Source organism: Chelonoidis abingdonii, chromosome 4, assembly GCF_003597395.2.
Source record: "Chelonoidis abingdonii isolate Lonesome George chromosome 4, CheloAbing_2.0, whole genome shotgun sequence".
NCBI classification, from domain to species: domain Eukaryota; kingdom Metazoa; phylum Chordata; order Testudines; family Testudinidae; genus Chelonoidis; species Chelonoidis abingdonii.
Genome location: NC_133772.1, coordinates 51,670,997 through 51,687,541, shown reverse-complemented (window position 1 = coordinate 51,687,541; position 16,545 = coordinate 51,670,997). Strand labels below are relative to the sequence as shown.

The 16,545-nt window shown below is 39.8% G+C and overlaps 1 protein-coding gene across 10 annotated transcripts in view; it reads left to right on the top strand.

The window, feature by feature from the left end:
* Positions 1 to 16,545, top strand: part of DENND5A (DENN domain containing 5A) — a 125,262-nt gene that overhangs the window by 81,134 nt on the left and 27,583 nt on the right. For 6 of the 10 annotated variants that reach the window (XM_075065171.1, XM_075065170.1, XM_075065166.1 and 3 more), the window contains 7 exons: positions 2,290 to 2,607; positions 6,238 to 6,453; positions 7,719 to 7,953; positions 8,677 to 8,827; positions 9,518 to 9,611; positions 12,726 to 12,857; positions 16,207 to 16,359. In XM_075065171.1, coding sequence (XP_074921272.1) covers positions 2,290 to 2,607; positions 6,238 to 6,453; positions 7,719 to 7,953; positions 8,677 to 8,827; positions 9,518 to 9,611; positions 12,726 to 12,857; positions 16,207 to 16,359 — 1,299 coding nt within the window. Of the gene's footprint in view, positions 1 to 2,289; positions 2,608 to 6,237; positions 6,454 to 7,718; positions 7,954 to 8,676; positions 8,828 to 9,517; positions 9,612 to 11,497; positions 11,606 to 12,725; positions 12,858 to 16,206; positions 16,360 to 16,545 lie in introns of all 10 variants that reach the window. The other 4 variants (XM_075065162.1, XM_075065164.1, XM_075065163.1 and 1 more) reach the window with 1 other exon arrangement.

The following is a 16,545-nucleotide window of genomic DNA, read 5'->3' as shown; positions in this document are numbered from 1 at the left end:
AATTCAAATTTTTAACTTTGATTTTTACCCACCCTATTGCAACATGACCTGAAGATGGCTTGAGGCCATCTTATTATACCTACCGTGATTCTGGCGTATGGCAGTTTTTTCAATTTCTAGTTATTTTCTTTCTGCAGTGAAATTTAAGTCTAGAATCTTTAAAAGGCTTTTAAAATAGGGAAAACTGTCTTTCCTGTTTACTTTGGGGAATATGGCTCTGATTCTGGAAGTCATCCCTGTATAAGAAGGGCTCTTAACCAATTGTTTAACTTGAAGCCTGTGTTCAAGTCTCCTTGATTTCAATGACATGTAAGTGCTATCCTGAATGAGGCCCTAAATCACTATTACTTATTATTTGCATTACTGTTGCACTTAGGATCACTGTTCATTAACCAGGACCCCATTGTGCTAGAAGCTGTGTAGAAACAGAACAAAAATCGGAAGAAATATTTTTTCCCTTTGAATATAGTAATGCAGATATTATACAACACATGTTTAAGCATGAACAAGCAGAAGTACTAGTGGGATAAATATTAAATGGCATAGTTACAACTGGTTGTATGATAACCAGCCATCTCTGTGGCTTGCAGTGTAGGCTGTGTGTATAGTATTCTGAAGAGAGACTAATTTCTATGCAGCAATTTGATTAGAAGAAGAAAATGTTTGCGAGATGAGCCAAACACTAGGCTTCCCCTGTGAAGAAGACTTCACATCTGGTTTGGCTTTTCCTTTATTGGGAAGAGGTTTTATTTTTTGGATTATGCAGGCACTCTAGTCTCTTTGTAATTAGGATGAAGCTAGCTGTCAATTATAAACCAAATATTTGTCCAATTCTCCTCCAAATACCCCAAATAAATCTTTCCCATACTAAACCAATCCAATGTAAATGTCACATGGAGAATCTTTAACTAGGATGAAATATTGCTGAGAAGCTGAAGGAAAATTGGACGAGGCTTTTGTGAAATGAGGGGTAAAAGAAAAATGTATTATTTTTTGGAAAAGTTTCTTAATGTTTAAGTGGCTTCTCACTTCATAAACAACTTGACAGAAATTAAACATTTTTTGCCCTGAGCAATTACTAGTACAGTGGACTGGTTCTGAGGCTTAATTATTCAGTACCCTATGTTGCAAATACTTGTACTCTGCTTGGTAGGTATTTGCAGGATTGGGCCTTTCGCTATTAAAGCCTCTGATGCACATATGAGGATCACAGGGAAATTCCTAAATTCAGAGTCTTCAACTTAAAACACACGAGCTTCCTAAATCATGCACCTGTGCCATGCTACATGGTTTCAAAAAAGCACATGGAAGCTGCTCTGCTGTCTACCCCTTCCTGTGTAAACAGCTACAGTTCGCATATGTCTGAAGGCTAGCACTGGATGCACTGTAGTGTGCACACCTAACATTTATTGTGTTAAAACTACATTGGTACTGAACGTAAGTCCAAACCAACACACATACCATTAAAAATCTGCTTTTAAGGGCTGGAAGATGAACCCACACTAAACTTCATGGTACTCCGTTTATTTACTGCAGAATAACTATTTTGAGTCCATTAAAACACAAAAATCTTTATTGTGGAATCAAGGTGAGGAGTACTGACCATTACCCTGTGCACCTCCCACTGAAAATGTGCAACCCTTAACAATTCAAGTGTTAGAAAACCAGGAAATGTGGAGTTAGGGGTTCTCCACATACCCATTCTCTCTTTTATTATATGTTAGGTAGGACCTAGGAACCAACCGACAATGGACTCCATTATGCTAAACTCTGTTAAAACCTAGGATAATACAGTTCTATCCCCAAAGAGCTTACCTCTTAGAAGAAGGTTAGTGTTACAATATAAAGAACCCTACAAATGTTGAAAAAAAAAATATCCAGGAAATAAAAAAATAAGGTAACATTTTCTTCATAACATAACCACACAAACTTAACTGTGCTCCATGGATGTCAAGAGGAACTGGGACTATTATAGTATGGAAGGGACAGCATTAATTCAGGTGATTGGCATCAGTGTGTGAGAAGCCACTGCTTCACATGAAAGCTACACATGAGTTAGTGTCCTCACTGGTGTGTCGCCAGGACTTCTCAGGGCACGTACCATGGCCATCTCCCTCAAAAGCTTGGGAAACCTTGCTTTGCAGTGTGCTCTTGAGGCCAACAGATTCAGGCTGGGTTAACCCAAGGAGTGTATGTGGAGTAGAAGTACATTTAAGAGTCCATGTACAATATGTAAAATGTATCTTTATAAAACATTTAATGTAATACTATCCTGACTTAATTTTGCAGGCTAACCTGTGCTTTGTGGATGTAGACAACCATTTCATTGAGCTTCCAGAGGATTTGCCCCAATTCCCGAATAAACTTGAATTCATTCAGGAAATCTCTGAGATCCTAATGGCATTTGGAATTCCACCTGAGGGAAACCTGCACTGTAGTGAAAGCGCCTCAAAGATGAAAAACCTCCGAGCATGTGACATAGTTTCTGATAAAAGAAATGGGAACATAGCAGGATCACCTTTAAATTCATATGAACTGCTAAAGGAAAATGAGACCATAGCAAGGCTTCAAGCACTTGTTAAAAGAACAGGTGTGAGCCTAGAAAAGGTAAGTTATGGAATTGCCTGTAATCTCTTTTGGAGTTGTATTGCAGAATTGCAGTAGCTACTGAGTGGGTGAAAGATATAAAGAGTAATTGTCTGAATGCTTGGGCCTTACCTTCACTAGAAAAAAGTATATTTTTAATATATGTTAGCTAACCCATATTAACATCATAGTATAGACAAAGTCAAGTTGTTGTTGTTTGGTTGAGGTTAATCCTTTGGCTCCACTTAAGAGTTTATTTTTCCCTGTTGACATGTTAAAAATACTTGCCTTGCCTACACTAGGGTCTTAACTCATGTTAGATAATCAGTGTTTTAAAAACATACTTTTATTTTTCTTATGGCCAGAAATTGGTATTTTGGCATCCTTCTTAGCTTTCACAGAAATTGGTATTTTGGCATCTTTCTATCTCAGTTTCTCCACCTGTAGAATGTGGATAATAATGTGCCTGCCTCAGCGATGCTGTGAGGCTTTATTCCTTAATGTTTTGTTGAAGGACATAAATCCACACCTTGTAGAGGTCAAGCATAGGAGTTTATTACATGCAGTGCTGGCAGAGTGTCACCTTGCTTATTAGGCTCAGAGACCCTGTCAATCAATTGATTACAATGGAATGTATGGATTTTCCATGGATGGGGGAAAGTGATGGGGTAGGCAGTTGCACACCCCGGGATAGGTTTTGCAGCAAGACAAGATGGCACAGTAGCCAATGGTTAACAGGTTACATAATGTCTCCGCCCACGGTCTCAAGTTAGCAAGTTAACATTTAATTAATATTTTGATAAAAATGTTATTAATATCAAATACATACGTTGAATTCTGATATGGGGTCTATAGGAATGGGTAGCTCCTCTGGTTGTCCAGCAGATACATTCCTAGCAGGGCCGGCTCTAGGCACTTTCCAAGGGGCGGCACTCCAGGTCCTTTTTTTGCTTTGGGGCACAAAAAGCCAGGAGCTGGCCCTCAGAGGAGGTGAGCTGCAGAGGTGTGGGGAGGGCTGCAAGAAGTAACCCTGGGGGGGGAGGGGCCGCAGGAAGTAACCCTGGGAGTGGTTCCTCTGCCCCTCCCCCACGGCCACAGGAAATAACCCGGGGGGGGGGCAGAGGAACCACTCCCACCCCCAGCTCACCTCCGTTCCACTGCTGCCTGTTCCCCCAAGTGCGCCGCTGCTTTGCTTCTCCCCCTTCCCTCCCAGGCTTGCCGCAAAACAGCTGATTCGCGCAGCAAGCCTGGGGTAGGAGGGGAAATGTAGTGCGCTCAGGGGAGGAGGCAGGGTCAGGGATTTGGGGAAGGGGTTGAAATGGGGCAGGGAAGGGACGGCGTTGGGGTGGGGTGGTGCGAAAATTTTTAGCTTGGGGCAGCAAAAAACTTGGAGCCAGCCCTTATTCCTAGGGGTTAAAACAAAGGAACAGTGAAAGTATATGGCAATAAAGATTGTTTCCTTTGTGTTTTAAGGCAGGTATTGGTCCCTTGCTAGGGGAGGTGGGAGGACATATACTGACATGTGCCAACTTTTCATAAACTCAAGGTTGGATCTGTGGGAAGAACATCTCCTTACAGAAGAAACTAACACAATAGGAACAGGAATCCTTTGTTCAATGTACAACTCTGAATAAGACACAGTTATTTAGTTCTTAGCTCCAACACCTGGCAATTTGTTAGTCATACTTTAGCAAAACAAGATTATCTGTTTACCCCAGCTTTCTCTTAACTAATCACTATTTGCTAGGCCTCTGGTCTCTTGACCAAACTCTGGACTTTGGGTCTGGAAAAGAGCTGTCACAATCCATATACCAGGTTGTTATATAAAATGCACATGGATTTTAACCCTTCATTTGTAAAGTGTTTAGGGCCTGGTTTTCAGAGATACTGAGCACATATGGCTCTCATTGTTCTCAACTGTGGGTTCTGAGCACCTCTGAAAATTGGGCCCTACCTGCATAAGTGGTGTTTTTGAAAGGTCTCCAAGGTTTGTTTTATATTTCTGATATGGAGGGAAAATTCTCTCAAAAAGGTTTGCTTGTTTGTCTTGGATGTTTGATTGTCTTGCATGTTTAAATTGCTTCCCACAGACCTCCCCTTTTGTAAGTCTGATTCTTGTTTGTGTTGCTGAGGTTAGTGCTACAAGAGGGGAAATTAAATGAAGGAACTGACTTACTGCTGTAGAATTGTTCTGGAGAGTAGAGCTGCATGGGGGAAAAAACTGCACGAGGATAGTAAGAGTGAGCATTCAGTTATTGGATATTAGATTCTCTGAAATCAACTGTTTCTTTTAGACTTGTCTTTTGCATTGTTTTCTTTCTCTTCAGGGGGAAATTGGGAAGAAGCTTTTGCTTTGCTTATTGCATTGGAAGATAGTGGGGAGAAATACAGGTGTCTCTCTCCTGTGACTTTCTATGCACTCTGACCTCTCTGCACTCTCCTCCATTTTAGATTAGAAAAGAGTTTCCAGACCCCCCTTTATTAACTTTCTGTAAAAGAGTCTGATTGTGGATGTGGACAGGGCATAACTGTTGTTAGGTTTTTTTTTTTAAACTGTTTGAGAAATGAAAACTGCTCCTGAAGTAGCTCTCCTATAGTGCCCAGCTCTGACACTAGAAGTAATTTCAAAATTTGAAACACTGCCTGTCTAGGATAGAGTTGGAAAGAACTGTTGAATGTTGCAGCAGTTTGCACTGGAGAGAAGTTATTGTAGAATCCATGGGTACAGCTGGTCCTTGACTAAGGGCTTTGTGCCAGGCACTGCAGCCAGCTAGTGTAACCAATGTGGTTTAAAATGCATTGGATAGCTGTTGTGTGTGGGTGCAAGTCATATGTGGAAAGCTCAAGATATTCCATCCAATTACTTTTTTAGTGGCATGTCCCATAATTGCAGCAGAAGATATGAATATGCACCATTTCAGATATTTTACATAGTTAATTATGGCTGAGATTTTCATAGATTCCTAATGAACTGGACACCCGAACATCCAGATTCTCTGGGTAGCTTTGAAAACCTCCGCCTATGTCCTTTTTAAAATTACATTTTAAAGCATTGTGTTGGCTGTTTAGAGAATTGTGCGGTTTTTAAATAAAGTGTGCTGCTGAGGACTTCTAATCTTGCAAAAATGACTACTTGCATAGCAACTTTTTTTGATTATGCACATCGATATTAATATGAAGGTCAATACATAATGACTTGGAACAATAATAAATATGGATTTATGATACACCTGAGAGAAATGCATATTCACCTACTATGCCTGAATAGTAAAGTCTCTTGTGACGTCATAAAAGTGGTTCTTTTTTTTTTTGTTTAAGGACCAAAGAAAGTAAAAGGTGTCTATGTGTATTCTATATATTTTCTATCTTTCTTTTTAAAAATGCCTATTTTTAGTGTCCTGAACATTGGAAGTGAATATCCAGTTAATTATTGGAGCTATAATCTCTTATATTAACAGTCTTTTCAGCTGAGTTATTAAATGATGCTCTCCTTGATAGCGTTGTTTGGAATCTTCTGGGTTATAGGTTAGAATGTTGTTTGGAGGAATGAATAACAAATGGGGCCTGAATGTGGGCTTGCATTCCTTATGTACCAACCTCCCATGAAGCAGGGGACACATTTGGTTCTTGTATGTTCCCTTACTCTCTCAGCTGGAAGTGCGAGAGGAGACCAGTAGCAACAAGGATCTCAAAGTTCAATGTGATGAAGAAGAGTTCCGGGTTTACCAGCTGAACATTCAAATCCGAGAAGTTTTTGCCAACCGTTTTACGCAGATGTTCGCAGACTATGAAGTATTTGTCATTCAGCCGAGCCAGGACAAGGAGTCTTGGTTTACCAACAGGGAGCAGATGCAGAACTTTGATAAAGTAAGTTTGAAAAGAAGTGCAAAACTGAGTCCTGTTTGTTTAAATAATTACTGATCAACCCTGAAACTACAAGTTCTTAGAAGCGGTCAGAAAATGTGAGGGGGGTGAGGAAGGAATGTTGTGAACATTTGAATTTCTTCACTGAAACCTTCCAATCAGTTGTAAAAGAGATGCATATTATACAAATGATGACATTTATGTTTGAAGATATTCTAGTGCTTGTGGTGGAGAACAAAATTATGTCGATGACAATAGGCTCCCCCCCAGGCATCCCGTAAGGCTCAGATCCCGAGACCCCTCCATGCTGCAATGTCTGCACAGCTGTTTTTAGAGCAGTAGCATGAGCCTGTGTCTGTCGACCTGGGCTCGGAAGCTCGCTGCCATGGGCTGTGAAGACATAGCTTCTGGGACTGATCCAACCATAGGCGCTGACACCGTGGGTGCTCTGGGGCTGGAGCACCAGCAGGGAAAAATTGGTGCTGGCAGCCAAGCTTCCCACCATGCCCCGCCAGCTCACCTACCCGTCCTCCCCTGAATGCGCCGCATCCCCGCTTCTCCTCGTAGTGCTTTTTGCTGCGAAACAGCTGTTTCACAGGGTAACAGCTGTGGGAGGGCGTGGGGAGGAGTGGGAACGCGGTGTACCTTTGGAGGAGGTGGAGAAGAGGTCGGGACAGGGTGGGGATTTGAGGAAGTAGTCCAATAGGGACAGGGAGGGGACGGAATTGAGGTGGGGACTTTGGGGAAGGGGTTAGAATGGGGGTGGGACAGAGGCGGGGCTGGAGGGGTCGAGCACTCACCGGCTCCAGGAGAAGTTGGTGTCTATAGATCCAACATCCAGTGAAGTCAGTGAAAAGACTCCTATGGACTTCAGTGTGCTTTGGATCAGACCATAAGTACATAAAGTGTATATCCAGTATTGGTTTTGCCACTGGGGGAGCTTAGCTGAGCTAAAATCTCAAAATGTTGGGTTTTTCTAAAGTCCTTTATATTTTTTTGTTTATAAATGAAGTGCTAAAAATAGATGACTTCCAGGCAAACTAAAAAAGTTTGCTTAGTATATTTTTCAAGATGGAGTCAGCATGCATAGTAAAATGGAACATTGTCTGCAAAAAAACCCCAAAACTCCTAAAACAGAAGGCTTTGGATGTCTCTAAAATTTTTCAGTATGTGGTTGGTTAGAAATACTTTCACTTTAACAATATACATAACTATAACAAGGCATTGTATAGACTTTATATAGTCTCTTGTCTCTGTTTGTTCACTAGGCATCTTTCTTGTCAGACCAGCCTGAACCTTACTTGCCTTTTCTCTCAAGATTTCTGGAAACACAGATGTTTGCGTCTTTTATTGACAATAAGATTATGTGCCATGACGAAGATGACAAAGACCCAGTTTTGAGAGTGTTCGATTCTAGAGTAGATAAAATTAGACTGTTAAATGTTAGGACACCAACTCTGCGCACATCTATGTATCAAAAGTGCACTACCATTGATGAGGCAGGTAAGAGTAACAAGAAAATTTCTTTCAGATGTAAGGAGCTATAGCTGTTCTCTCTAGCACTTCCAAAGTTAGACTACTTGTTCAAATAAGATATTTTACCAGCCATAGCATGAATCGAAATGTCTTAGTGGTTCAAAAATAAATGAGAAGAGCTGGAAATTGAGGCTCTGGTGAAGAAATAAATTCTGTACTGGAAAGGGCAATGCGAGAACCTGAGACAGTGAGCTAGCTCTATGTGAGATATCTGTAAAAGGAAATTCAGTTCAGCTCTCCTCTTCACCTGCCTGAGGGTAGGATGTTCCAGATAAGATGAGCATCTTGCTGCCATTGGTAGCAGTCCTTGGATACAGTATGGACTCGTACATAAGCCTCACTGTTCAGATATTGGTCAATATGGGGATTCCCCTATCTCCTTAAATTACAGATTTGGTGGGATTTTTTTTTTTTGTATGTATGGTAACATAAAAAAGATAGGTTATCTGCATTGCTTAGAGTGGTTTGAAAAAAGTGTGTGTTTGGAGAGGTATCTGTCGTAATCTGAGAGCAGCAGCTTTGGTAAGGCAGTGCTTACAGTGCACCTCTGTGTCCCAGCTTGATTTAAAACTTCTCTTCTCACACACCACCCCAACACTTAGGACACTGGTTATCTGTAAAGTTACATGCTTAAGAAATATCTCCTCTCTCTTTTGCTTGCCTTTTTTTTTTTTTTTTTTAAACTTTCAGAGAAAGCTATTGAATTAAGGCTTGTAAAAATAGATCACACTGCGGTCCACCCACACTTATTAGATATGAAGATTGGACAAGGGAAGTATGAACTTGGGTTTTTCCCCAAGCTTCAGTCTGACGTACTCTCCATAGGACCAGCAAGCAACAAGTGAGTATGCAAACATTATTGTGCATTATGAAGTGGCATTGGATCTTGTTGAGATCTAAAGCATAAGACCAAATTTGAGATGTCAAAATGCAAATTTAATCACTTTTAAATGAGAAATGTCTGAATAACACTTTAGAATGTGGTGGACTCTTAAGGATCCTTTTAGTAACAAAGTGAAGCAAGGAGGCCAATATTGCAATAGGGACAGAGTTAAGATTTTGAGTGACTTTAATTGATACTGGTTAAAAGAGAGAGCTCTGTGCCAGAGGTCAGTTAAGAGCTAATGGCTTAAAATAAGGGACAATCTCATAAAAAGTGGGAGGAAAGAGGAAGAAGAAGTTAGTAGCTGCAGAGGTGACTAAGAAGCCTTAAAAGTGGAAACTAGAAACCAAGTGCACGAGATTGTGTTTTTGTTTTTTCCCTAAGAATATAATTCTTCCAGACAGATTTCATTTTCAAACCATGACAGGTTCTCTGCTTAGAAAAGAGATGCTAAACAGAGTCTGTACTTGTGTGTGCTTGCAGTTAACCTGGGTTTGGCACTGGTTCTGGCATGTCTGTTGCCAGTGGGTATTTTTTGTAATGTGGACAAGCCCTGTTAACAATCCAAGATGGAAACCTTTGCTCCTGCTTTTTGCTCCTCTTGAGCTGACTCTTGATCTCTAATGAATAATCTTGTTTGATCTGTAGATGGACAAAGAGAAATGCACCTGCGCAGTGGAGGCGGAAAGACAGACAAAAACAACACACAGAGCACCTGCGTCTTGACAATGATCAGAGAGAGGTGAAAACTGTTCAGTAACTGTATAATATAATTTTTCATTACAGAAATCACACTGTCTTCTCTACAGAATGTCAAATCAGTTATTCCACAGTAAACCTCAGCTGTTCTTTACTCTGACCTTTCAAAAATAAAGAGCAGATCCTCAGTCAGGGTAAAATGTCATAGCTCCATTGATGTTAAAGGAGCTATGCCACTGAGGATCTGTCCCACGAGTATGAAACCAGTGGTAAAAAATGGTGACTAAATTGCAGTGTTTAAATGTGGCAAAAGTCAGATACCAGTATGTGGTTAGACATGCACTGTCTGATTTGAGTATTGGGCTGCATTTGAAGGCTGCATTGTTCAAAGTGCTGATTTTTGGCTATAAACATACTATGGATCCTATCTGCTTTTTGAGGATTCAGAATAGTTGCCTTTTTGTAAAAAATGGTGTTCCTTTGATAGATACAGTTCTGTGTTTTGAGGAGGGGGCCTAGCTAGAAAAGAAGAAACTCCAAGAATCCCTGTGTGAACCTTCTAAAATGACATTAGGTGGGTCATATGATGCCAGGTACTTTGCAGTTACTTAAGCAAGAACAAAATGGTTAGTTCTCTGAACTTCCATTGTACAAAAAAGTGTAGTATGAGAACCATTTTTCCGATGTTCTGATTTCTTTTTAAAAAATTTGAATTGATATGTGCTTATATGTAAACAAAAAATAAAGCTTTCGGATACATTATTTTATGTTTGGGTGAAGAGTCTTTTAACTTTGTTCTTTTTAAAGTTTATACTAAGATGCTTGCAGGAAATTTTTTTAAAAATATATTTTCTTCATTCATTCCATTGTTATATGTGAACAATGATATAAAAGGTTAAACTGCACTTTCCATTATAAACCCTATTTTCCAGGATTTTGTGACTTGGTTGTAAAAATTGGTTGTACTCCTCTCTTTTGTGACCATATTTAAATAAGAAAAAGGGGTTTGTGCACTTTTAAATTCTACAAATAAGGAACATTTACTGCTTTCACATGCTTTTTCTGGTGCTATGTCTCAATAACATCTTCCATTTAGGAGAAGAAAGAGAAAGTGAGTAGTAGTTAGTCCGTAATCTGACATTGTTTTTGACAAATATGTTGATAGCAGGTGTGAACCATTGAGGTATCAAAGTGTAATTATACATGTAAAAAGTCACTTTCCATTTTTCAGGAAGTTTTTTTTAACGAAAGCTGAATATACTTAGCAAATGGTTAATTATCGGAGAGCAGCTACCTTAGTGTGTGAGGTAAATAATATATCTTATGAACCATATTGCAGAAATGTGTTCAGCAGATGGAGCTATTCTGATTTGTAAGGTTAACTCATTTTAGATATTTATTTAGAGTGGTACCAAAATCTATTGGGTACATTATATCCATGGGGAACCCCACCCCCATAATTCAAGATTTTCCCTATTAGTCTGTAACAGTTGAAAGGGAGTAATTTTGAGTGTAGAAGTGAAAATCCTTGTGGCTGGTAGGCAGGGATTGGTAAAAATAAAAATTAAATTGATGGTCTGAGGCAATTGTCTAGAAAGAAACTTTGAAGTTGAGATTTGACAACTGTTAAGACTCTTGTGAAATTTTGTCACAAGTATGCAGTAAAGGACATAGTTCATTTTAATTCTTTATTTAATCTCATCAGAATTATAGTGTTTAAATGATTTTTTTGCTCTTTCCTTTATTTAAACTTTCATTATTTACAGGTTTTATGTTGCTTATTTATTTATTGGTCTGAGCTGTAAATGGCATTGAGTTCTGTCTTAATTATTATCTTTTCTGTTTTTGCATGCACGCTTTTATTCATATCTGCTTACCGTACTTTTGCTTAATATGGGCTGTCTGTTTGCTACAAACCTCTCCTGCCAGCATCTGGATTTTTCCTTGCCAGAGCTTCATTTGCAATCATATTTAGACTGGGACCAGCATGATTGGCCTTTCAGACCCTCTATAAAATCTGTGTCAGAACTTTACCTGGTATGTCATATGTACAGCATGACCTGTAGTCATGGCATCAAAGATGCATAGTTAAATATATGTATTTCATAGTTGTTTAGACTGTTTCAGAAGGCGGATTAAGTGAGGGGTGGGGGTTGGTAAAAGGTGAACACTTTATTCATTATGATGTAGCAAGAGTAGGATTTCAGTCAATCACAATCCAGAACAATCAAATGCTGCCCTCTCACAAGTGTCACTGAAATACATATTGATCCATCAGAATCCAGCAACAGTAGTAGCACAGATCTTTCAAACCTTCATGAGTCAAGGAAATCATTTTTCCTCTAAAATATTGGTTGATCTTTTTTTAGATCTGTAATATTGGAGCCTATTCATAATAAACTGCTGCTTCAGTTATCACACTTCTTAGTTTAGCTTCTGTCTTTAATCCCCCAAGAGAGCCATTTAGGGTATGTCTATATTGCGTTTAGACGCCCACAGCTGGCCTGTGCTAGCTGGCTAGGGGTTGGGCTTGGGCTTGGGCCAATTAATTGCCATGTAGATGTTGAGGCTCAGGCAGGCTGTACTCTGGGACCCTCCCTCAGTGCAGCCCAAGGCCAAATGTCTGTGGGTAAACAGCCCCTCAGCCCAAGCCAACTGGCACGGGGCAGCTGCAAGTGTCTAACTGCAGTGTACACGTACCTTTAGTGTCACATTTGCTGCTCCTCCAAAAGCGTCATTACTTACCTGCAAAATAATCGCATTTGGAAGGACTGTTTCACTTTGACAGTAATATCAAGTATGTATAGCTATAATTACAAGCCTTTTTTAGAGGAGAAAAAGGAAACACTTTCTGTAGTAGTGGAGGGAGAAATTAAAGCTATGCATCCAAACGGTTTTGTGTTGTTAATCAAAGGCCCAACTGCATCCTGATGCTAGCTGGACAGTTTATATGGGATCTTAATTCAGTTAACTAATATAGTAAATGTCTTTATCCTTTATAAAGGAGCATTCTTTTGAAAGATGGTGTGATCTTTTTCCCTTTTTTTCTGGGCATGGGGGCAGCAAAGACAGATTGTTTGACACTGATTCGTAGCTACTGTATACCATTTTGTCACTTTTGTTTTGGGGTATATTTGTTTTTTCTATCCTTGAACAGAAGTATATCCAAGAAGCCAGGAATCTGGGCAGCACCATTCGTCAGCCTAAGCTGTCTAACCTCTCTCCATCGGTAATTGCACAAACAAATTGGAAATTTGTTGAAGGCTTACTGAAGGAATGCCGAAATAAGGTAATGTAGAGAAAATGACTTCTCATCCCCACACCTTGCGGGGCTACAGTTAGTAAAAGTAAACTCACCTTTTATATGCAAACACATACGCATACTCTCTCTCTCAGATGTATGCATAATCTGAAACTGGTCTACGCTGTCCCTTTTGGGGATTGTATGTCCCTTTAATAAATAAATGGATGTGTTTTTAGTTATCCTGAAAAGATTGAAGACTTTTCATATTAGGAGACCTACTATAAAAACATAAAATTATAGAAGTAAGAAAGATCAGATTCTCTGGTAGGTCTCTGTTTTCCTGCCAGTCTAGCATTGTTCGCAGCCATACATTTTCTAGTGTATTATCCAGTCTAGTTTTGAATGCTTCATTGTGAGAATATTTTTGAAATGTCCTACAAGAGAGAAAGTGTGATCTACAGTGAGAGATTAGGGGAAATGGATACATTCATAGAGAAAAGATGACAAAGGAAGCATATGATAAATGTCAGTGCTTAGGACGTCATAACATAAAAAGGGTGAGGACTTTACTGAAGGTGGTTAAGGACAGTGTATAAAGAAGTGATAGTTTGAAACTACAAATAGAAAATGTAATCTGGTTTATTAGGAATGATTTCTAGCTGCTGTTACTGTTGTGTTGATTATACGTGCCCTATGAATAATAGCAGTGAGGCCACTTAGACAATGGAATAATTTTGCACTGGGCATTACTGAGAGGATATCTTGGTAATACCAGGTCACTGAGGAACCATTATCAAAGAGGTTCTAAAGCAGACTATGGTAGATAAAGCAGATTAATATAATGCACTGTTACATCAAATGGATTAGATACCTAGAGCTGAAAAGCGATGCCTGTCTTCTAGGATGTGGCAGGATTATGGTAGTTCCCAAAGTCAGTTTGAAGCAGATAATGAAAATTAAAGCATGGCTTTACTCTGCAAAGCGACTGTGTAAAAACGGCACTTCTCTTTTATTCACTAGATCTGTCCCTTTCAAATATTTGGTCATCTATTGCTTTTTTTTTTTTTTTAAACTGCCTTTTAATTCCACTAGCAGTGGAGAGGGATTGCATTGGATTCTATTTTATCTTTTGCATCATCAACATACTTCTTAATAAGAGCCAGATTGTGGACCCTTGGTCATGAATAAAAATTTAGTTAATTACTGTGCTCAGTTAGTCTGATCCACAGTCTGTTGAAATCCATGGAAAACCTCCCACTGATTTCAGTCGGTTTTGGATCAGACCTATTCTTCCACTGACTGCAATGGAACTATTTACAGAATATAGTACTGCTCTATGTGATAGACTGTCCTTAAATTCCATTCATTTACACCTGTGTAAACTCTTGGAAGAAAATAGTTGCCTAAGTAACGCTGAAGACATAAGTCAAAGACAATGGAGTTGCCCGGGTGTAAATGAGGGCCTAATTTGGTCTGCAGAACGTGATTACTTGCAAAGATGCACGAGCTAGAAAAGAAACTGCTGGAGTCTCAGATCTCTGGACAAGTTTTTTTCATAGGAGGTATTTTCAAAAGCACTTTGAATTGGAAGCATAAAACACTGACTTTTAAAGTGGGATTTTCAGTGTGATTAAGCGACTTATGTACTTTTGAAAATCCCACTCTCAATATTTTTATGATTGAACTGAGATTGATACGTGAATCATTGAGAGGCAATAACTATGGATGCTTATATTTTATAAATGCATATAAAATACTTAGCCTTTACATAGACTTTATCATTTCTAGCTCTCACTCAAAGCCCTGTCAAACATGGCTAAATTATTAGCTCTTTATAGATAGGCAGATTGAGGAAGTGAGAAATTTAAGTGACTTTCCCACAGTTGCACACTAAATCTATGACAGACCCAGAAACAGAAGCCAGGAGAGCTGGGTTCTAATGTTCTATCCACAAGGCTACACACTCTTTTGCATATACATATTCTAAAGTGCAACCTCTCATATAATTCTGTTCTAGCCTATTGCAATGAATAAACTTTCCATTGCAAGGATTGCCTCATTATTTATCGCTGTCACAATGGGGCCCTGATCCTGACTGGCGACTTTGGAAGCTACCATAGTTCAAATGTTTAATAATAAACCTATTTAAAAACCTGTTCATGAGGACAACTTCATATAGATATTGTTAGAATGGTAAAGCAAATCTGTTACAAGAATACATCTTTTCTCTGATGAGGCTGCCACCTGGCTGTATGAATGTGAGTCGTCTTCATCTGCTGAAAATGCTCTGCTTGTGCTTGTATCCCTGCATCCACCAGCAGCAGGCTCATTCTGACCCCTCCCTACCACTGCTGTTGCAGACAGAGCTGCCATTATCGGGCCATAGCAAGGGCAGGGTGGATGTGAACCGCACACCCTTACAGCAGCCATCTGCAGACTCCAGGGACAAGTAGGACTGATTCCATGTCCTCTTGGATATCTTGGAAATGGTTCCTCTTGCAAAAACATTACTAAGATGGAGGCTCACAGGAACAGCTTGCTGACGGCAGGGTATTCCCAAGTCTCTCTTACCTCTCACCAGCGGAGACATAGCCTGGATAAATAGGACCATTCCTGTTTATCACAGAGAGTCCTTATACCTTCCTCAGTGAGAGGGCTCCCTGGCTACCTTCTTCTCTGTTTTAGGACCTTGCCACAGCTAGAGGGCAGGAAAAGCCTCATTCTTCACTGTCTCCATCTCAGATAGGGATCTTTCTGAAGAGAACAAGGTAGTATTGAATCCAAATTAGTTTGCTAGTCCCTGTCCACCTTGCTACTGCTCAGGAACCTCCAAAAGGGACACTCCAGAGGAATAGGATTACTTAAAAAAAACAAACAAAAAAACAACTCTCTGGAAAAACAGTCTCGGAGAATGAGGTAGGACTTTCCCTGTCACTCCAAGGCACCTCCTCAGAACTGATTCTGCCTGTTGACACCTCTGGTAAGGAAGGGGTTAGACTTGGGATATACCTACCCTGCTCCTGAATCTCTTCAGGTTCTGCAGGCCAGCCCTGACTTCCATGACGTCTGGCTGTTCCACTCAAAGGTACATTCAGTGGTGATTACCCATTCTAAGCCCTTGGACCAGCCTCTGGAGGCCACGTCTGTCCCTTTGCCTAACTCAACTAGATAAAAAGATGGAAGAGGCTATCAGGTGATCAGTACTGGTGATGCCACATAATGGTGGACTATTGGTGAAATAAGAGAAATATCTTTCTGCAATAGCTGCCAAGGGTACAGTATAAAGCTAATTGTATTATCACTCAGTTACTACTGTAAAGGAATTTAAATACTGTGAAGGATCGTAGCAGTTCCTGGTGTGTTAGAATAACTTTCTTTTTGCCTTCTTTTCAAGACCAAGAGGATGCTGGTTGAAAAAATGGGCCGAGAAGCTGTGGAACTAGGTCATGGTGAGGTGAACATCACAGGTGTAGAAGAGAATACTTTAATAGCCAGTCTTTGTGATCTCTTAGAAAGGATATGGAGTCATGGTCTACAGGTCAAACAGGTAAATAATGGTATTTCCTAGAATTTACAACTTTACAGCCATTTTCCCACTGTTTCTTTTTTAATTTATTTTTTTTCAATTCTATTCTGTGCTCTTAAAATCCAACAGTTTTGGCACTGAGCTAATCCCCCCTGCTCAAAATATAGTACACAATTATGCTCTCAGGGATGACTTTCTGAATGCCTG